We start from the raw sequence: 23,724 nt of genomic DNA on the forward strand, positions 1-23,724 counted from the left end.
AGAAGGAAGGCATGGACTGGGGGTTTGGGATTGGCATATGCACACTGAGTTATGTGGAATGACTGGCCAAGGGGAACCCGCTGTATAACACAAGGAACTCTACCCAATATTCGGTGCTAATACATGTGGGAAAAGAATCTGAAAGAGAATGAATGTGTGTACATGTATAACTGAATCACTTTGTTGTGTAGCAGAAATTATCACAACACTGAAAATCAACTACAATAAAGCTTTTAAAACAAATTTAAAAAAAAAAGAAGATGGAAAAAACAAAGAAACAGTCACCTCCAAATAGCATTGGGGAAAGAGGGATGAGGGTGCAATGTTGGGCTAATGGTTCCATTTAGTACCACCCCATGGAGCCTTCCTGAATGATCATCTGAACATAGCAGAAGTGGGAACAAGGAAGAAAGCCTGTAGTGCCAGCCCCAGCAATCATTTAGTTGCCTGTCCTAGGCGTTTGTACATCACCACTGCTAGAGAACAAACATACACCTTCCATTTATGGTACTTATAAATGGTCCCTCTCTTTGTGTCCCCCACTCTCAAACTTTAAATGATGCAAAGATCTCAATCTACAAGAACAATTTTATTTTCAAATCTAAAAATAAAGTGGTGGAGTTCCCATCGTGGCTCAGGGGTTAATGAATCCGACTAGGAACCATGAGGTTGCGGGTTTGATCCCTGGCCTTGCTCAGTGGGTTAAGGATCTGGCATTGCCGTGAGCTATGGTGTAGGTCACAGACACGACTCAGATCCCACATTGCTGTGGCTGTGGCTTAGGCCGGCAACAACAGCTCCGATTAGACCAATAGCCTGGGAACCTCCACAGGCCGAGGGTGTGGCCCTAGAAAAGACATAAATAAATAAATAAATAAATAAATAAATAAATAAATAAATAAATAAATAAATAAATAAAAAGTAGTACCTTGACTTTGTAAGGCTGGGCAGTTCTAATGAACTGGGAATGCAGTGTGCTTTCTGTAGATTCATTTCTATTTCCTGAGCGGTGTCTCCGGTGAAGAGGCGGCTGGGAAAGGCTTTGAGCAAAAGTGGTCACTTGCTGACATTTATTTCATTTTTGAAATAAAAAGGGAAAAAGATGATTATAGTGGTAACAATCAGCACTGTATTTCTAGACAACAATACAAGTAAATACAGTATTGTAGCCTACCAAGTATCCAATGGTTCTGTCTCTCATCAGTGATTCGTAATTACTTATCCAACAGGGGCCTCTCATGATTCTCCTTCTTACTAAACACATTTATTTTCTAGCATCTTAAAGAACATGTTCTTTTGTTTCCTATTATATATCTGCATTCCTTTTCTATGTGGAAATTCCATTAGAATCGATAGATGTTCTATATCTGGAACAAGTTCAGAACAGGCAATAAAGATGCACAGTTCTGATAAGAAAAGTTTCCCATTCACGGTTCCAAGGTTAAGCTTAAGTTAGAAAGTTATGGAATTTCTCCGGGTGTTATATATCACTACTGGAATTCCAGGGGCTTGGCCCGATAACAATGTAATTAATTGCTTGTCAGCATGAACCTTTCATCAATGACAAACAAAAACAAAAGAAAGCATTCTTAAAGGGACTGACATAAAAATACATGATATAAACCGTAGGCTTTGAATTACTTTGTTTATTTACAGTTTGTTTTACAGATATAAATTAGACATAGAAGTGATATGATCCAGATTTTTAAAGATAATACTCAAATTATCATTATTATGTGAAACACAACTCATAGCATCACTTGTAATAATCATAATGACTATTACTATTAAGTAACTCTGTACCATTTAATACCAGGAATATGGTATTATTTTCCAGGTATTATTTTATTTAACCCTTGTGATAAATTTATAAAAGGGGTATTATAATATTATTCCCATTTTATAGATGATGAAACTGATACAGAGAGGTTACGTTTTTCACACAGCCACTGATGATCAGAAGTAAGAGTCAGTCCAAATCTTTCTGACTCCAAACCACATATTCCTAACTGTTGCTATCTAATTTATTACCAAACACAATAAACTCTGTATTTCTTCACTAGAAAAGAATCAAGAGAAATAGGGAATTTCGTACCCATTTCTAGAGAGGGTAACAGGGGAACTGGCCTAGGGTGCTCCCCACTGGACTGCATCGAGGCCACAGCCAAGTCCTAAACCTGCCACTGGTAACCTCGCAGTAAGGCCAATTTTGTTTACATGAAGGAGCTGATACCTCAAGTCAACCCTATAATGAAGAACATTTTCTCTCTGAGAGTGGGGTTTCATTCTGTTTTTCTCATCTCCTAAAGCTATGCTGGGTTTTCATTTCACCTCATTCTTTACAAATGAGAGTCAAAAGTAGCCTGTTATTCCAGACTTTTCATGTGATCTTATCCCAAAGTATTGTTCCAGTGTCATCCCTCACAACCTTCAGGAACTCCTTGTCCCTTGTCGCTGTAACACCGCACCCTGATGTCCCCAGTACTGTGCCTGTGTTCCCGCTCTCCTCTCAACCAAAAATGCCAACTACCTTTTCTAACATTTCCCTTATCTCCTGATAAGAAACAGGCTCTTCAGTTTGCTGATTGCTAATGGTAATTTTAGAAACAAGAAATGTTTTCTCTGCTAAGTGACGAAACAGCAACTCTAATTTTACATCACTAGACTTTCAAAACTATTATGGAAAATAATACATGTGAAATATGTATTTTTACATGGTACTTCTGCATGCATCTTCCAATATGACCCCTACACAATTGTTCCAAGTGTGTCATCTCCAGGCTACAAGCTATTATGAGTTTATAGATCTAACCCCATTAAGCTTTTCACTTCTGTATTTTCAAAAGAAAAAGAACTGATCATTTCTCTCTATAAACTTTCTCACCACATACTTCTATATCAATATGGCACATTTTATATCCTGTTTTGTATTGTGACTAGTTATTCATAAATCTGTTTCCTCTAAGAGTTTCTAAACTCCCAACATTTATGTCCATCTCAGGCCAGCATGCCAGCATCTAGCACAGTAATTTCCATGTACCAGATATTCAATAAATGCCAATAAATAGAATGTCCATGTTGGACACTCTTCCCATCTAATCTTCCAAGCCAAATTTCTTAAAGTATAATTCTTAGTAATCCTTAATTTTACTAGGGTACTTTCCAATTACATTACCTTATGTTTTCTGTAGAGGTTGTTGTACAGGGCTCTGAATTTTTTCCTAGTGTAGCTACTGCGATATGCTCCACCAATGAGGTATTCTATTACCAGTCCAATGTCAATCAATGTTATTCTGTAGACTGGGAGAAGGGTATGCTGAAACAAAAACATGTAATAAATTATAACTGTTAGTTCTCTTGTTCTTTTTTGCCATGTCACTAGAACATAACCAAATCAACTGCAATGAGGGAGACACGCCCTTCAATCATCTTTACAAAGTAATCGACAAATATGGCCAGCTGTTGATACAACTTGCTTGTTCAGACAGGAAAAAAAATACTTAGCCTTGATATGTTTTTAGTGTCATAGACATGGAATGTCTGCTTAAAAGAGCTCATTCACTCTCTTTTAATTTCTCTCTCTCTCTCATGAAAACATACACTTTAGAATACTATTTAAAGAGAATATAAAAGATTGTTTTTAGGAGTTCCCTTGTGGTGCAGTGGGTTAAGGATCCAGCGTTGTCACTGCTTGGGTTGCTGCTGTGGTGTGGGTTTGATCTCTGGCCTGGGAACTTCCACAAACCTAGAGTGGGCCAAAAAAAAAAAAGATTGTTTTTAACTGGAAATGATAGAACTGCTACAACAAAAGTATAATCACTGGAGGTATAATGGAGGATCCAAAATTAACATTAAGTTAAATCTTCAGCCCCTCTCTCTGTTGAAATGGCTGTAACACTTTGTACTACATCATACACAAAATAAGAATATGAAGGAAGTAAAACAAATAGAAATAAGGAAAGTGAAACGGCAGAACAAAATGAGCTCTCAAACCATGACCAAATTTTATGGTTGGTAGGAAGCATGAGCAGCAGATTATGTACACAGTACACAGGTCTGAGTCTAAATGAAAATTATCTCCAGAGTTCCTGTCATGGTTCAGCTATAACAAAACTGACTAGGATTCATGAGGATGCAAGTTTTATCCCTGGCCTCAATCAGTGTGTTAAGGGTCTGGCATTGCCCATGGGCTTCAGTGTAGGTCGCAGACACACCCTGGATCCCCTATTGCTATGGCTGATGTAGTGTAGGCCTGCAGCTGTAGCTCTCATTCAACCCCTAGATTGGAGCTTCCATATGCTGCAGATGTGACTCTAAAAAAGTAAAATAAAATAAAATAACATAAAACAAAGCAAAATAACATGAACAGATTGTGAATAATGTTCACAAAGCTTTGAACAAGAAAGACATTTACATATATAAATACAGCACAGAGAACTCTATGCAATATTCTGTGATAATATATTTGAGAAAAGAATCTAAAAGAGAATGGATGTATGTATAACTGAATCACTTTGCTGTACAGTAGAAATTATCAAACATTATAAATCAACTATGCTTCAATAAAACCTGAAAATATGAAAAAAAGAAAGATGGTTACACATATAAATAAATGTAAATAATTTCTTTTTCACATTCACAATTTACTTTTTTCAAGAAACACAAATAATGTTCTTATTTGCTGCTAGCTAAAAGCATATTTAACTATTTCATTCCTTTTTCTTCAGTTTACTGTGATAGAATGAGAGTTGAAGGAAATAATCTAAGGAAAATCATTTTCACTTAGCTTCAGTCAATGCAAACTCATTTTACATCAGCATGTGCAGTTTTGTTTATGACTAATTTGCCAACTAAATGTCTTCCTCCACAATCCTTTCACCTTGGCTCTTCCACTTAGTCATCAGAAAGGCCACAATTTCTCCATCAAGATACCAGACTTAAAATAAATAAATTTTTAAAATTCAAAAAAGTATAAAAATTAAACATCAAAAAAGATACTAGACTTCAAAAAAAATGACAGAAGAATTTTTTAAAATGTGCTGCAGATGGATCTTAATCACAATGACAAAAAAAACAATACTCCCAGTTTTCAGCAGGTGTAATTAAGAGAAGTTTCTTGTTAATTAAAAGAGAAGGAAAAAAATAAAAAAGAGAAGGAATTAAGGCCTAAAAGTCTGTCAGAGTTGCAAAGTTTTGGTAACTAATGGGGATAGATGATTTTAGGTCTGATTTAACTAGAAGTTCAATGAGAACACCATGAACAAAATACAAGCAAAGATACAGAGCAGAGGGATCCACCCTGGCTCCCTAGAACAGTGCTTAGATTCACAGAAATGAGAGTGCCCAAGTGACCACTCAGAGCTAGACCAATAACAAAAACAAAGGAAATCACATAAAATCCTTCAATAAAGACAAGAGAACCAGGAAGTTTCTCTATTTTCAGCAGGTATTATTATCATCATTGACAATACTATTGTATCATGTTGAGCTAAAATTCTCCTTGGAAGTTTCTATGTCTCCAGTATATCTTTTATAAGAGAAAATAATTATTGGTTAATGCCCCTTACTTGGTAGGTCAAATCTTTAAAAATACAAAGCAAATAAGAAGGACATGGAAGCAACCCAAATGTCCATCCACAGAGGATTGGATTCGGAAGAGGTGGTATATATACACAATGGAATATTACTCAGCCATAAAAAAGAATGACATAATGCCATTTGCAGCAACATGGATGGAACTAGAGAATCTCATCCTGAGTGAAATGAGCCAGAAAGACAAAGACAAATACCATATGATATCACTTATAACTGGAATCTAATATCCAGCACAAATAAACATCTCCACAGAAAAGAAAATCATGGACTTGGAAAATAGACTTGTGGCTGCCTGATGGGAGGGGGAGGGAGTGGGAGGGATTGGGAGCTTGGGCTTATCAGACACAACTTGGAATAGATTTACAAGGAGATCCTGCTGAGTAGCATTGAGAACTACGTCTAGATACTAATATTGCAACAGAACAAAGGGTGGGGGAAAGAAAAGATGGTATACATGTAAGGATAACTTGATCCCCTTGCTGTACAGTGGGAGAAAAAGTAAATTATTAAAAAAAATAATAAATAATAATAGTAAAAAGAAGGAAAAATATGAGCGTGGTTTAGTGATGAAATTATTCAGAGTCATGGGTGAGGAGTGCAGGTAACTTGCTAGCTAATTCAATTCTCATACTACAAAGAAAAAACTGCTAACACTTCACCACAAAGCTAAGACAATACAAGAATTTTAACACCTTCATAAGTAGGTTACCTGTTTTACATCTCGGACAAGATGATGCAAGAGCATATTAGTTGGTCCTTGTTTCTATAATGAAGAACAAGAATAAGAATTTTAATTACCTTTTAATTACCATGTGTTAGGGAGGAAAAACACACTTTATTTCAGAATGCTTCATAATCCAGAACACTGAAAATTTTCTTCAACTTCAGTAATGAAGCTTAAGCCAAATTAATTCTAAGCAAGTTCCTTCCCAAGAGACGATATAATTAGATGAAGATATTTTTCAATGCAAGACATATCTATCTAGGTAGTAAGGCTTTAATTAACTTTACATAGCAAGAGGCAGGAATAAATTTTAACAAATCTATAACCATCCTTTATTATATATAAATCACACAATTACATTCCATTAACAAATATTTATTGAACACTCACCCTGTTCATACAAGCTACAGAGGGATTCAATGAAGAATATAAATACTTTCTTCATAGAGCTTTTACAATCTCGTAAGAGAGAGTGAGGACCCTTTTACACCAAAAATAACCAACAATATAAATAGGTATATACTAAAAAGAATGGTGAATAATGTGTATTATAGGAGCAGATGACTGTTCCGGAGTAATCGAGAAGACAGGACTTGAATAGGGCTTTGAAGAAAGGGTAAGATTCAACGGCAAGGACGCATATCTTCAGAGAGGTGCATGGTTTCAGCAACTGGTGTTTTTACAATGAGTAAGCAAGTCTAGTTTCAATAAAGGGTTGTCATGGGAAAGCTGCACGAATGGAATTTTAACCATGGCCTTAGGTTGAGATGCTTCTAATTGCTCAATAAAGCAATTGTTCTCATTTACATCCCTGGCTTAAACTATGGTATTACTACCCATTTTATTAAATTACTTCATGCTTCTATTCTGTATACTTAATTAAAGTGGAAAACACAAAAATGACCATAGGATAAAATAGATTTAGTAGGAATGTTTCTACTATGGTTGAAAAGGCTGTCTCTCTATAAGCTATCTTTATACCTGAATATTTAAGGAGACTTGAATATTCAAGATATAGCTTAAGCTAAATGATAAGCTAATTAATAAAGAAAGCTTAAGGTGGTAACTGATGGAATGTTTCAGTACTCACTGTATTATAGAGCTCTTCCAGTCGGGAGATGGTAAGAAAGCGATGGAGGTTCACTCCATATTCTATTAAGAGCTTCACAAAATCCACCCGATCCATCACTAAAGCATCTAACATTGCTTGTTCCAGTGAGCCAGGCTTCAGAGGGCAGAAATTAATGAAACAGAGAGACAACTGAGAAAGTAGAAATAACTAAAGAATTACATGTATTTGAACTCAAAACTATACAGATAAAATAACCATAAAATACAATCTCACTGAGAAATGTCCAGGACTTGGACAGCTGCATGCAAAGCAATGAAACTTGAACACACCCTCACACCATGCACAAAAATAAACTCAAAATGGCTGAAAGACTTAAATATACAACAGGACACCATCAAACTCCTAGAAGAAAACATAGCAAAACACTCTGACATCAACATCATGAATATTTTCTCAGGTCAGTCTCCCAAAGCAATAGAAATTAGAGCAAAAATAAACCCATGGGACCTCATCAAACTGAAAAGCTTTTGCACAGCAAAGGAAACCAAAAAGAAAACAAAAAGACAACTTACAGAATAGGAAAAAACAGTTTCAAATAATGCAACTGACAAGGACTTAATCTCTAGAATATATAAACAACTTATACAACCCAGCAGCAAAAAAGCCAATCAATCAATGGAAAAATGGGCAAAAGACCTGAAGAGACATTTCTCCAAAGAAGATATACAGACGGCCAACAAACACATGAAAAAATGCTCAACATCGCTGATTATAAGAGAAATGCAAATCAAAACTACCATGAGATATCACCTCACACCAGTCAGAATGGCCATCATTAAGAAATCCACAAATAACAAGTGCTGGAGGGGCTGTGGAGAAAAGGGAACCCTCCTGCACTGTTGGTGGGAATGTCAACTGGTACAGCCACTATGGAGAACAGTTTGGAGATACCTTAGAAATCTATACATAGAACTTCCATATGACCCCGCAATCCCACTCTTGGGCATCTATCCAGACAAAACTCTACTTAAAAGAGACACGTGCACCCGCATGTTCATTGCAGCACTATTCACAATAGCCAGGACATGGAAACAACCCAAATGTCCATCCACAGATGATTGGATTTGGAAGAGGTGGTATATATACACAATGGAATACTACTCAGCCATAAAAAAGAATGGCATAATGCCATTTGCAGCAACATGGATGGAGCTAGAGAATCTCATCCTGAGTGAAATGAGCCAGAAAGACAAAGACAAATACCATATGATATCACTTATAACTGGAATCTAGTATCCAGCACAAATGAACATCTCCTCAGAAAAGAAAATCATGGACTTGGAGAAGAGACTTGTGGCTGCCTGATGGGAGGGGTAGGGGGAGGGAGTGGGAGGGATCGGGAGCTTGGGCTTATCAGACACAACTTAGAATAGATTTACAAGGAGATCCTGCTGAATAGCATTGAGAACTTTGTCTAGATACTCATGTTGCAACAGAAGAAAGGCTGGGGGAAAAATGTAATTGTAATGTACACATGTAAGGATAACCTGACCCCCTTGCTGTACAGTGGGAAAGTAAAAAAAAAAATTATAAAAAAAAAAAGAAAAGAAATGTCCAGGACCAACGTAAAGATGTAACAAAAAGAAGGGCGTTCCCATTGTGGCGCAGCAGAAATAAATATAATTAGCAACAATGAGGATATGGGTTCAATCCCTGGCCTAGCTCAGTGAGTTAAGGATCCAGCATTGCCTTGAGCTGTGGTGTGGTTTGCAGATGTGGCTTTGATCCCTTGTTGCTGTGGTTGTGGCGCAGACTGGCAGCTGTAGCTCTGATTCACCCCCTCGCCAGGGAACTTCCATATGCCTCGGGTGTGGCCCTAAAAAGGAAAAGATGTAACAAAAAGTAAACTGAAGGCATAAAAGACATCTTGAATAAATCTGTTATCAGATGGGAAGATTGACTATGGTAAAGATCTCGATGCTTCCCATATTAATGTTTGAGTTTAATAAAATTCTAAAAAAAATTCTTGGTTTCTCCTTTTTTTTTTTTTTTTTTTTTTTGGTAACTTGGCATGTTCCCATTTAAACTATACTTGACTTCCAGGTAAAATGGCAAATTAAATACACCCATATACTTTTTATGCCTACCTAAAACTCCACTAAAATTATAGTAAATAGGTTAAAAAAAAAAAAAAAGAAATGAATCCACAAGAACAAGGAGGTCAAAAGCGAAACATTTTAGAAGCTGGAAAGCCGGTGGTCAAGTGGTAATTGGCTTAGCAGTCCCTAAAAAGCTGAAAATGGTAAAAAGTCCAGAGCTGAACAAATTTACGCCACAGAATTCTGGCAGCATAAATGGCTAATGTTGGGACCTTCCTGGCATCTTCTCGTATTAACTTCCCTAACAGTAGCAGCAACTTTTGAGACAGAGGATTAGAGGATTCCTTTCTGAACCAGTACAGGAGAAAGTACAGAAATATACTAACCTCCCAGGCCCCCCAACAAATGGGAGCCAGATCACCCTACTGTGAAGCCCAAGCCTACAATGTCAGAATTTCTAAGGAGCTTGTTTTGAAGGAGGCAAAATAGATAAGTATCTTCGCTATCCCTGGGCACCCAGCCTCAGAGACGCTACCCTCACCCCTCCCCAAACCAGTCTATCTTTCCTCCAATTTAATCTTTTGCCCCTCCTAACAAACTAAACACACAACATGTCTTACAAATAACTTCATTTTCATTATACCTTCCAATGTTGTCCATGAATTAGGATATGTTTCTTGGCAATGTCCATCCTGTCCCAAGCCATTGCCAGATTTAATTGTTCTGATGCTGATAAATTTGTGCCTAGGGTAGAAAAAAGCAATCACATATTCTGTTTAAAGTATCAACATATGCACAATAGTCAAGACATGGAAACAACCCAAATGTCCATCCACAGATGATTGGATTCGGAAGAGGTGGTATATATACACAATGGAATACTACTCAGCCATAAAAAAGAATGACATAATGCCATTTGCAGCAACATGGATGGAGCTAGAGAATCTCATCCTGAGTGAAATGAGCCAGAAAGACAAAGACAAATACCATATGATATCACTTATAACTGGAATCTAATATCCAGCACAAATGAACATCTCCTCAGAAAAGAAAATCATGGACTTGGAGAAGAGACTTGTGGCTGCCTGATGGAAGGGGGAGGGAGTGGGAGGGATCGGGAGCTTGGGCTTATCAGACACAACTTAGAATAGATTTACAAGGAGATCCTGCTGAATAGCATTGAGAACTTTGTCTAGAGACTCATGTTGCAACAGAAGAAAGGCTGGGGGAAAAATGTAATTGTAATGTATACATGTAAGGATAACCTGACCCCCTTGCTGTACAGTGGGAAAATTTAAAAAAAAATCAACATAAAAAGCACAAAGTGCCATGGAATGTAGAGAAAAAGAGGAAAAACTGTAACCTTATTTAGACACTCACACTTTAGCAGAGCTGTTAGGATTGCTAAATCGAGGTCCTGTGACTCCTCAGAATCAGCATCAAATATGATAATCTAAAACAGATGAAAAACAAATTCATACATTTTGGAAACTGGCAAAGAAATGCTTTCAAAAGTAAATACTCTTGAGCTAATAAATCAAGGAAAAAATTCTTCGTCAATGTCAAAATTATAAAGCTAGAAATGTTTTTACTAATAAAAGAGAAAAAACTTTTAAGTAGAGTAATGAAAAATTATATACATGCAGGAACAAAAAAAAAAAGAAAAATTTTAGGTATCCTAGAGAAAACATATGTGAAAGAATATTACTATATTGACTTACTATTCACATGCTATAATGAAAAGAAACTCAGTGTTAATTTCTCATGTAAAGAAAACTATTCCTGGAGTTCCTGTTATGGCACAGCAGAAAAGAATCTGACTAGGATCCATGAGGTTTCGGGTTCGATCCCTGGCCTTGCTCAGTGGGTTAAGGATCCGGTGTTGTTGTGAGCTGTGGTGTAGGTCGCAGACGCAGCTCAGATGTAGTGTTGCTGGGGCTGTGGCATAGGCCAGTGGCTATAGCTCTGATTTGACCCCTAGCCTTGGAACTTCCATATGCCGAGGGTGTGGCCCTAAAAAGCAAAATAAAAAAACAAACAAAAACTACTTCTTATTTTGAATGGATATGATATGAGATCCTTCTGTTCACAAAGCTTTAGAACTAAGACTTTTGCTTTGTAATGAGAAATGAATCCTTAAGGATTTGTCATAAAATAAGTGAGGCAATTACAATGTACCCAGTGAACAAGTACAATGAATGGAACAGACACCCTCACAGTGTCAAAGTGCCCAGTGCCTCCTGGAGTGCAACTGATTTAAAAAAAAAAAAATAAGGACATTATTTATGATTACAAAAGGTCTCCTGCTATTAATGAATGTTTCTCAGTCTTTTCAGATGAAAATACATTACATGGTAGAGGGAGCTGTTCAACAAAAAAGAGCCAAGATTGCAAAGTTCTAGCCCCAGAGAGGCCACTAACTAGTCAGTTCTGGTTATATCTTAAAGCCACTGCATCTCAGGTTCCTAAACCACAAGACGAGAGGAACTAAATAATCTCTAAAGTCTCATAAGGATAGAAAAATTATGCTTCTACAGTTCACACCCTTGACCTAACAGCCCCTTCATATGCATGAATATAATCAACCCTCAATTGTGTAGGAGCTGAGAACCTAATTTCTATAACCTGAAAACCCTTAGTTGCCTCTTCTTGCTCCCTCTTGATTATTACACCGCTTCTTGGTCACTCTCTTCGATGAAAGGAAGAGGCGAATATAAGGGTGATCTATTTAACATGTCCTTTTCTCAACCTACTGACTTAGTGTGGGAAACATAAACCGTGCACACGATTTCAACTGTTGAGGACAAGTTTCAGTTCTACTATTTCATAAATGTGTAACTCTGGCCAAATCGCTTAAATTCTCTAGGCTTTAGCTTCATAATCTCTGAAAGTAAAATAAAAAATCACTGCCACTCATGGAGCTATTTCAGTTGAAAAGATACACACTGAAAGCACATTGCTAATTGTAGACATGGTTGTTATTTGTCTTGTTATTAGGTCAACTAAAATCCCCAAGGGTGTTTCATATCCCTTTAGCCATGCTCAGTCTAGACTGAACTTATTCAATCCGTTTTTTTTTGAGTCCAGGTGCATTAGAATTACCAAAATCTTGTATGATCTGGGAAAATCACTATGAATCATAACATGCTTGCATATTTACTATAACTGTCAGCTAAGTTATATATATATCATCCAAGTCAGTGACAAAAAATTTTGACCAAAGTACCCTAAAACACTAAAATCTTTTCTTGAATCTGTATCATATTCCTAGCCCATAGTCTGTGGCTTCCTTCTTCTGAGAGTATATTCTCACATTTCCACGATCCACTACATCTCCAGTGACCCCCTGCAGGATATACTGAAGTTACTCTGATATGTTCATCTAAGCCCACAGACTATGTGAGACATGGAACTGTTCCTTTTCCCTCCTAAAATATTTATGTGTCATTTTCACTCAATTTGATCACTTTTCTGTAATATTGTTATATTATCTAAGTGCTTTCGCCCAGGTACCAGGAATTTGAAGAATGGTGGGAGGAGGGGGGTGGGGTGGGGGTGAGGAGGAAGGAACAAGAAGCCAAGTTTCATCAACTTCCAGGGTCAAGTTCTGTGGAGTTATATATAGTATCAAGGTAAAAATGAAAAAAAAAGTGAAAATAAATATCAGAGTTGTTAGACAGCCGCATTTTTTACATCGGTTGAGTCATCAACTCATCATACTCACAGAATCCCTGTGCACCATACACTCCATTAGAATTTGGAAAAGGTGCTTAGACTGTTTAAGACTAAAGTTGAAAGTGTTCTGAATCATGCAGATGATCTCCTCCTTCACCTGAGGGCGCAGGGTCCTAGGGGAGAGAGGAATGGCAGTGACTGGACACAACGCAGAGAGGGAGACGAGCCAGAAATATCAACATAAGTACAACATCCCTGCGGCTGTTCCTTCCGACCTAGGTTTCTATGGACAGTTCTGCCAAAAGACAAATGCATGGGAAGCAAAGTAAAGCAGCACCACCAGGAAAAGGCTGAATAGAAAGGGAGAATAGGAGTTCCCGTCGTGGTGCGTCGGAAACGAATCCAACTAGGAATGAAGCCATTGCAGCTTTGATCCCTGGCTTCACTCGGTGGATTATGGATCTGGTGTTGCTGTGAGCTATGGTGTAGGTCGCAGACAGGGCTCAGATCCTGCGTTGCTGTGGCCGTGGTGTAGGCCGGAGGCTACAGCTGTGGTTAGACTCCTAGCCTGGGATCCTCCATATGCAGCAGGTACAGCCTTAAAAAGACAGAAAAAAAAAAAAAAAAGAAAAAGAAATAAAGGGAGAATGGGCTGATCTGCCATGCTCCTGAGAAGGATGCCCTTGGGGCAGGGTTCTCAATCTCATATACTTCCAGGGGTCTGTGAAATTGCCAGAAGTTATGAGCATCATTCTTTTTTTCTCTTTTTGCCTTTCCTAGCTAGGGCCGCTCCTGCAGCATAAGGAGGTTCCCAGGCTAGGGGTCTAATCGGAGCTATAGCTGCCAAGCCTGTGCCAGAGTCACAGCAACTTGGGATTTGAGCCTCCTCTGCAACCTACACCACAGCTCACAGCAACACCAGATCCTTAACCCACTGAGCAAGGCCAGAGACCAAACCCGCAACCTCATGGTTCCTAGTCAGATTCGTTAACCACTGAGCCACGACAGGAACTCCAAGCATCATATTCTTAAAGAAGCTGAAACTCCAAAAGGTTCAAGAATCACTCATTTAGGATACCCTAAGGAAAGAGAGAGATGTAAAAGAACAGGAAGGGGTTAGAGGGTGGAGCAGAGGCTGAGGACTGAAAGGGGAGAGAAACTGTAAGGGAAAAGCCATCAGAGAACAATTATAACATAAGCAGCAAATGAATGTTTATTACATAAATTAGTGAGGTCATTTCAGTTTGTAACTGTACTTGCACAATAGAAATATCATGCTTCTGAAATTGGAAGAGTAACACTGAGTATAGGGATGGCTAGAAAAAAAACTACCATATTGTTTGAAAAAGAGAAAGAATTAAAACCTCGAATAATTCAGTTGTGGCTCAGTGGTAATGAGCCCAACCAGTATCCATGAAGATGCAGGTTTGATTCCTGGCCTCGCTCAGTGGGTTAAGGATCCAGCATTGCCATGAACTGTGGTGTAGCTCACAGACATGGCTCAGATCTGGCATTGCTGTGACTGTGGCATAGGCCAGTGGCTACAGCTCCAATTCGACCCCTGGCCTGGGAACTTCCATATGCCATGAGTGCAGCCCTAAAAAAACAAAAACAACAACAACTAAAACTCAAGTAAGTACATCTTATGCTACAAAAAATGTCAGAATGTCTATTTCCCCAATTTCTGCTATTTTTACAAACAGCAAATGAATTTGAAGGTGATCTGGGGCCACAGCAGTCTCTGCCTTCACTCCCCCTGGATGTTTTTTCTCTAAGCTGAAACAAGGCTTGAGGTCCTTGCAAGAGACCAGCCACTTTTCAGATAAGGAGAGTAACTTGCATCTTTGGAGGGCATTTTGGTGTTGCTTTATAAATACAAAAACCACTGTAAAATGAACTCCAGTCTCAACTTCTCTGTCCTCCAAGATATCCAGAGAATCCCAGTCTCTCCTCCAAGGATATCCAGCGCACATGAAAGCAGAGCTGGAAGAACTAAAATGGAAAAATAAGGAGTCAGCGGAGTTTCAGAAATGAACAGTCAACAACTCACCCCTCGTCTGCTAAATGCTTGTGGGTGAAGGCCAGGAGGTCAGCGGCCCGGCCTGTGCCCTCACACACCACCACTGGGTCTTTGTCTTTCACAGTCTCCCACACTGAAAGGATGACGTTGGGACCACCTTCCACCACCAGTCCCACCACGGGCACGCCTTGTCTTGAGCCTATTTCAGATGAAAACGTCAAACTGTTATAAAGGAACCTCAGCCAATGGGCAATTCTGATTTCCAGACACAAGTCTTTCAATGATCATATATATTCACTGCTTGCACTAGCCCCTCTCTCTTTGACTCAGGGCTTGCTTAGTTCAAGACCAAGCCAGAAGCTTGGACTTTAAATAGAAGTAGCACAAATGTGGTGAGAGCATCTTCTCCCAGTTAAAAAGGTAGCTAAAGGCTTTCAGTAATTAAAAAAAATAACAAGTAGTAGTTTTCAAGAAGTTTTAACTTATTGTGGAAATTTTCAAATGTACCTAAAAGAAAATAGAATGATATAGTGGATCCCAATGTATCCACCACTCCCCTCCAAAAATAATCAAACCTTTGCTAATTCAATCAACTTTTAATAGTGGTAATTTTTTTTTTTTTTTTGATTTTTAGGTCTGAACTTGAGGCAGGAAATTCCCAGGCTAAGGGTCAAATCAGAGCTACAGCTGCCAGCCTCACCACAGCCAAGCCACATCTGCAACCTACACCACAGTTCACGGCTATGCCGGATCCTCAACCCACTGAGGGAGGCTGGGAATAGAACCCGAATCCTCATGGATCCTAGTCGGGTTCCTTAACTGCTGAGCTACAAAGGAAACTCCTAATAGTGGTTATTTCTAAGAAGAGAATGGAATGGGTAACCTTCAAAGACTTAAAACATGGAGTTCCTGTCATGGCTCAGTGGTTAACGAACCCTACTAGCATCCACGAGGACACAGGTTCAGTCCCTAGCCTTGCTCAGTGGGTTAAGGATCTGGTGTTGCTGTGAGCTGCTGTGTAGGTCGCAGATGCAGCTCCGATCCGGCATTGCTATGGCTCTGGCATAGGGCCACCGCTATAGCTCCAATTTGATCCTAACCTGGGATCCTCTATATGCCACCGGACATTTTTTTGTCTTTTGTTGCCGTGAGTTATGGTGTAGGTCGCAGACACAGATTAGATCTGGTGTTGCTGGGGCTGTGGCATAGGCTGCAGCTGCAGCTCTGATTTGCCCCTAGCCTGGAACTTGCACATATCACAGGTGTGGCCCTAAAAAGACAAAAATAAATAGATAGATATTAAGTGAACAAAAGTTACAGCATGATATGCCCAGTATGATTTAAAACTTTAAAACCATATATGTGGATATATATTTTATATAAACATATGCACATATCTATATGTATATCATGTTATATGAATGACCAGAAAACTCCATAAGGATATACATCAAATTATTAACAGTGAAGAAGGAAGGGAAGGATTCAGGGATATGTAAACAGTTTATTCTACAGATTTCTCATTTAACTTTTATGTGTATTGATGTATTTAAATCAAATTTTTTTTCAAAAGAAGGAAAAATCAGCAAGCAACACCCACACTCACATGTGAGCAACAGAAGACTTCATTCTGGGCCCCAGGTTCTGCAGCAACCTCCTCTGGCAATACCCCTCCCCTCACAGTGAGGAATCTACAGGGTCAAGGGTCAAGGGAAGGCTGTGCACACCCTCTCACAGGACAGCCTTGAAACCTAAAATCCTTGCTTCCAGGGGTTGCCTGAACCTCAAACCTGGCCTTTCAGCTAAATATGAAAAGGTAAAAGTATTGAACATTATTCTCATTTTTGATTTTTTCGTTTGTCTTTTTAGGGTCATGCCCACAGCATATGTATGTTCCCAGGCTAGGGGTCGAATTGGAGCTACAACTGCCAGCCTACACACAGCCATAGCAATGCCAAATCCAAGCCACTTCTTCAACATACACTGGCTCATGGCAACACCAGAACCTTAACCCACTGAGGGAGGCCAGGGATTGAACTCACATCCTCACAGATACTAGTCGGGTTCATTACTGCTGAGCCACAACGTGACCTCCTGTTGCTTTTTGTTCATGCCTGAGGCATGTGGAAGTTCCTGGGCCAGAATCAAACTGAAGCCACAGCAGTGGCAATGCTGAGTCCTTAATGGCTAGGCCACCAGGGAAACTCCTATCCTCTTGTTACTTTTGATTTTTAGCTTAATTGAAAGTTTTTAAATATTTAAACTAGAGTACATGGGCTTCCATCAGTACTTACATCTGTCCTAACTCCACAAATGCTAAGAATGGGGGCCTGACAGCAGGCATCCAAATGCCTCGTTCACCATATTGAATTGCTTTGACATTTTCCTTCCTTTCCTTTTCCACACACCTCCACTTCCTTATTATTTTTTCTCTATCGCTAAAAATGAAACCTAAGATACACCATCTGATAGGCATAGGGTTCTTTTAAGAACATTGTCTCGTAAAAACTAAATGGTGAAAATGGTTTCTTAAGGCATAATATCAATAGAAGAAAATTTAGATAAATATTTCCTTAATTAAAAAAACATTGAAATCAATGGAAAAAACTTTTTAAAGAGAATGTCTTATATCCTTTATGATGAAATACTATGCAGCCATTAAAAATGTGCTAAATTATCCTTATTTTTAAGGAAATACATCCACCTTTAGTGGAAATGGATGAGAAGACAACAAAAGATATTATATGATCCCAGTGTTCATTTTAAAATGTTCTTTCCATATATATATATATATCTATATATATCTATATCAAATATATATATAAAACTTCTGAAAACATATGGATGAGAAAATTAAAGGGTGGTTATTTTTGATAGTGAGATTATGGAAAGCTTCCTTCTGTGTTTTCTTTCTGTAACTGAATATACATTATATAACACTTTTATCATCAGAAAAAGAAATCAATAAGGTTATTTTGCAGGAGAGGAAAAGAATTCAATTTCTGCTAAGTACATCTTTTTTAAGCAATAACTAATCCTCACCAAAAACAAATTTTTATGATTTTCACCAAAAGGATCTCAGTGACACAACTAATTAAATTTTATTTAAAAGAAAAAAAATCTATAAAGTTCTTGCTGACAAATCTCAGGAGAGAGCTGCCTCTAGTCCAGGCTCTCAGGTTAGACAGGAAGACAACATTACAGCTCCAAATGAGAAGCAATCCGGGAAAGGGTGCTCTTCTCCATCAATACTTGGATTATTCCCCTTCTGTATCAGTAGTGACAAACCCTACTAGTATCCATGAAGACTCAGGTTCAAACCCTGGCCTCACTCAGTGGGTTAAGGATCCGGCATTGCTGTGAGCTATGGTGTAAATTATAGATGTGGCTTGACTCTGGCGTTTCTGTGGCTGTGGCATAGGCTGGCACCTGCAGGTCCAATTTGACCCCTAGCCTGGGGACTTCCATATGCTGAGAGTGTGCCCTAAAAAGACCAAAAAAAAAAAAAAAGACTCTGATTATGAACACATGTAAAGCCACTAATCCTATGCTTTCCATCCTGACAGGCATACATCACAGGAACTGACACTGGCCATGTTTCAAATGGATGAACCCTGGGATCTCTACAGCAACTTTATCAAGTTGGGTTTTGTTTTGTTTTGTTTTTGTTTTTTTGGTAATTGCTCTCTCCCAATATCAAGGCTTTACAAGGGACTCTAAGAAGTGCAGCTGAAAAGAAATGAGAACATTCAAGAAAAGAGTTTTTTTGTTTGCTTTTTTTTTTAAGAGCTGCACCCACAGCATATGGAGGTTCCTAGGCTAGGGGTCGATTCGGAGCTGTTGCTGCCAGCCTACACCAGGGCCACAGCAACGCCAGATCCAAGCCGCATCTGCGACGTACACCATAGCTCACAGCAATGCCAGATCCTTAACCCACTGAGCAAGGCCAGGGATCGAACCCGCAACCTCATGGTTCCTAGTCGGATTTGTTTATTTTCATTTCATCCAGGTAAATTCCTTTTTAACAACTTACAGAATGGAAGAAAATAGTTTCAAAAGATGCAACTGACAAAGGCTTAATCTATAATAATACATGAACAACTTATACGATTCAATAGCCAAAAAACAATAACCCAATTGAAAAATGGGTAAAAGATCTTTTCCCCAAAGAAGATATACAGATGGTCCACAGGCACGTGAAACAATGCTCAACATCACTAATTATTAGAGAAATGCAAATGAAAACTACTATGAGGTACCACCTCACACTGGTCAGAATGGCCATCATTAAAAAGTCAACAGGAGTTCCCGTCGTGGTGCAGTGGTTAAGGAATCCGACTAAGAACCATGAGGTTGAGGGTTCGATCCCTGGCCTGCTCAGTAGGTTAAGGATCTGGCGTTGCTGTGAGCTGTGGTGTAGGTCACAGACGCAGCTCGGATCCTGTGTTGCTGTGGCTCTGGCATAGGCCAGTGGCTACAGCTTCAATTAGACCCCTAGCCTAGGAACCTCCATATGCCACAGGAGCGGCCCAAGAAAAGGCAAAAGGACAAAGTAAAAATAAAGAATGTACACTGGTACAACCAGTAGGGAAAACAGTAGGGAGGTACCTCAGAAAACTACATAGAACTACCATGTGACCCAGAAATATGACCTGGACAAAAGTGTCATTGAAAAAGATACATGCAGCTGTATTTTCATTGCAGCACTATTTACAATAGCCAAGACATGGAAACAACCTAAACATCCATCAACAAATGATGAATGGATTAAGAAGATATGGTGTATACACACACACACACACACACACACACAATGGAATACTACTCAGCCATAAAAAATAACGAAATAATGCCATCTGCAGCAACATGGATGGAACTAGAGACTCTCATATTAAGTGAAGTAAGTCAGAAAGAGAAAGACAAATACCATATCACTTATATATAGAATCTAATATATGGCACAAATGAACCTATCTACAGAAAACAAACAAACTCATGGACTTGGAGAACAGCTTTGTGGTTATCAAGGAGGAAGGAGAGGGAATGGGAAGGACTGGGAGTTTAGGGTTAGTAGATGTAAACTATTGCATTTGGAGTGGATAAGTAATGAGATCCTGCTGTATAGCACAGGGAACTATATCTAATCACTTGTGATACAACATGACTGAGGATAATGTGAGAAAAAATATATATAATAAGTGGATTACTTTGCTGTACAGCAGAAATTGATAGAACATTATAAATCAACTATAATAAAAAAAAAACTGCAGAAAGCCCCTAGTGAGTTCATCAGTATGAAGATCAGCTTTGATACTTAAAGAATTTTGTGTTTGTTGGGGCCTTTTGTAATTGTCTCTTTCTTTCTTCCTTCCTTCCTTCATTTCTCATTCCTTTCTTCTTTTCTGTGTGTGTGCATGCATGTGTGTGTTTAAGTTTTTGCTATTTTCCTGTCAGTCTCTGTGAATAATAAATGTTACCAATCCATTGGAATTGACTCCACATTATCTCTTCACAGATAGCAAAACCCTCCAAATAAATCCTAAATTTCACAGTCTTTGAAAATAGAAATGTCAGTCACATATGCTGACATGCAAACTCAGGACTATCTTCTTTCATCCACAAAGGGATAATCAGCAGAAAATAAGAAAGAGACTTTGCTCTCATGGGGCATACATTATAATGCTGCACAGAACCCTGGGCACAAATGGAGAGCTCAGGTCCACAGAAGCTGTAACCAAGCAGGGCCCTATGGGGCCTCTGGGCAGAAAAGCCTTTCTGTGTCCCCCATTTCTTATTTTTAGAAAACGGGCCTGATTTAGCCTTCATGACCTTCCCTGAGTTCCAAGGGATAGGCTCCGACAGTTAATCGAGTAAGGACAAAAGACAAAAGAGGAACAGTCATGAAACAATAATACGGCCTTGTGACAGAATCCTGATTCCCTCTCAAGAGATACGCAAAATGATGTAGGCATCTTACCTAAGAGAAAAGTTACATTCCTCATGCTTTTTTTAGAAATGAATACTTTAAAACTGAACAGCTTAGAGTAATTCCTTGTCCTTCTCCCTAGATAAATTGTACCCTAAACACAATCACCCGTAAGCTAAAGAATAGGGACCATGAGCATAATTAAGCCTGTGGGTTAAAGATTATTAGCACATAATGTTCTTTAGGAACTTTCCCGGTTTGTTCTGATTTCTGATCAATATGCCCTTTTCGCAAGTACTGTTATTCTAGGCAATAAACCAGAATACCACCATCATGATCATGCCGAGATGGCAGGGCGTCAGCTTTGATGACTTATGTTCCCCCAAAGGAAGAAGAATGCATGTCTGCCCCAATCCTGATTCCTATCTGAAAATCTATTTTTCTCCTTTTTACTATAAAACTCCCTACAAGTCTTCCCAATGGAGTAGACAATCTTTAAGGTATTAGCCAGCTGTGGCCTCCTTTGCCTGGCAAAGCAATAAAAGCTATCTTTTTCTCCTTCACCCAAAACTCTGTCTCCGTGTTTCTATTCAGCACTGGTGGACAGAAGCTGAGGCCAAGTTTCCGCAACAAGGCAACAGGACCTTTCAAATAACTGATAGTTCAGATCCCTGCAGGGCTTTCCCTGCAGGGCAATCTCTACCTGCACCCCCCGCCCCTCCTCCATGGGTCTCTCTCCCAGCTGGCCACCCCTCCTCCAGGACCACATACCAGCTGTTTTCTCCCTGTTCCATTCCTGACCGAAAAGAGCCTTCAAACTTCACTTGCACTAAGCTCTTAATGACTGGCAACAACTTAGAGTCTCTCTCCCTGCCCCCACCCCAAACAGGAGAAGACCCCTGTGCCAAAGAAGTCTAAAAGGAAAGAAACACATTTACTGAGGACATATTATGTACCCAATACTTTTCCAGGCACATCTGACAGACCTAATCTCTTCTAACTCTCACAACAAAAAGCAGAGGTAGATTTTCTTCCATTTGGTAAGAAAACAATTTGACAGATAATTTCATTGCCCAAGGCCAGAGGCAGTAAATGTCAGAGCTTTGATCCATCTGACCTCACTACATTCTGCTGCCTCAAAGGACCCAGGTCAAAAATTCAGCAAATTCAAAGGATGTTCAGCAATTTCCAGCTCAAAGTCAAAGACTGATAAAGATAAGCCCTCCCCACCCCCACCCCCACAGCCTTCCCAATTCTTTCCATCTCTGCCCAGAGAGTGGGAGTATTTTGTGGAAGGTTATATCACCAAAAGAGGAAGGAGCCAAAAGGAATCTGACTGGTATCCACGAGAACTTGGGTTTGATCCCAGATCTCACTGAGTAGGTTAAGGATCCGGCATTGCCATGAACAGTGCTGTAGGTCACTGACATGGCTCGGATCCTGCATTCCTGGGGCTAGGATGTAGGCTGGCTGCTATAGCTCTGATTCAACCCCTAGCCTGGGAACTTCCATAGCCACAGGTACAGCCCTAAACAAACAAACAAACAAAAACAAATCAATAAAAAAAAAAAGAGGAAGGAGCCACCTCTGCTCCAGGCAGCACCCAACCCTTCTTCCTCCCTTTAAGGATTCTCTCCTCTGCATCCAAGGACACTCACTGATTCTGTCCCCCATCTCTCTTCTCCTCCTGCAAACACTACCAAAACAGCCATCTCAAAGCACATCATCAATACCTTCAAAGGTCCCTAGCTCTAAAAGTCCTCATCTCAGAGTTCCTCCTGTGGCACAGTAGGTTAAGAATCTGATTGCAGAGCTCAGATTGCTGCTGAGGCAAGGGTTCAGTCCCCAGCCTGAGAACGTCCATGGGCTGAGAGTACGGCCATAATTTTTTTTTTATTTCAACCCTTCCCTGAGTAGGACCACCCCACCCATGTATGAAATATCATCGTCCCTGTCAAGGCTCATACCCCTACTCTTCTCAGTCTAGTCCTCTTACTGCTCCTCAGCAAACCCCATCTCCAGATCACTGCCTCTCCTCTCTCGCCCTACACACCCAACCCCAAAGAATCCTGGAGGCTCTGCTAAAGTCTCCACTCTGACACCAAACCTCCCCTGACTATGCTGTCCCCAAAGATTTCTTTCTCTCCTCTGTCACCCACAGTTCAGTTCTGCACTACGTTACAGTTTACTTTCTTTCCACTGAGGGCTTGCAGGCCAGGCATTAACTTGAGGCAGCATCTTGCTCCTCAGCAGGGCCCTAAGCCCCCCAGGGTACTCACGGCTGTGTATTTTCTGCAGAGAGAGGTACTTTTCCAGGTTGCGCCTGAGCTTCATCTCATTTCCATACTTGCCCACGGTGCCGTCATCAGAAAGGATGAAGTGGGAGTGCATGCAGTTGAGTGTGGTTAGTTTGCTGAGGGGGTTGCCCAGAGTCTGGTACAGGCACACCACCTGCAAGATGGTGAGGATAAGGAGGGATCAGAACCTGAGATTCTTCCTGGGTCAGCTGCTCCAAAGGCCTGGCTATGCATGACAGAGTAAGAAGTGATACCAAGAGCAGTGCTTCTCAAGCTATCTGCAGAATCAATTTGGCTTTACTGATTTTTTTTTTTT

General features: G+C 39.6%; 1 protein-coding gene across 1 annotated transcript in view; it reads right to left on the reverse strand.

Annotated features, from left to right (window-relative positions):
- TRPM6 (transient receptor potential cation channel subfamily M member 6) overlaps positions 1-23,724 on the reverse strand; it is a 147,950-nt gene that overhangs the window by 77,051 nt on the left and 47,175 nt on the right. The window contains exons 9-17 of the mRNA XM_047769235.1: positions 23,391-23,562; positions 15,216-15,384; positions 13,215-13,338; positions 10,871-10,943; positions 10,134-10,234; positions 7,410-7,544; positions 6,305-6,358; positions 3,176-3,316; positions 929-1,063 (exon numbers count right to left, since the gene is read on the reverse strand). Of these exons, the coding sequence (XP_047625191.1) occupies positions 929-1,063; positions 3,176-3,316; positions 6,305-6,358; positions 7,410-7,544; positions 10,134-10,234; positions 10,871-10,943; positions 13,215-13,338; positions 15,216-15,384; positions 23,391-23,562 (1,104 nt within the window). The remainder of the gene's footprint in view (positions 1-928; positions 1,064-3,175; positions 3,317-6,304; positions 6,359-7,409; positions 7,545-10,133; positions 10,235-10,870; positions 10,944-13,214; positions 13,339-15,215; positions 15,385-23,390; positions 23,563-23,724) is intronic.

Source organism: Phacochoerus africanus, chromosome 2, assembly GCF_016906955.1.
Source record: "Phacochoerus africanus isolate WHEZ1 chromosome 2, ROS_Pafr_v1, whole genome shotgun sequence".
Classification (NCBI taxonomy): Eukaryota; Metazoa; Chordata; class Mammalia; order Artiodactyla; family Suidae; genus Phacochoerus; species Phacochoerus africanus.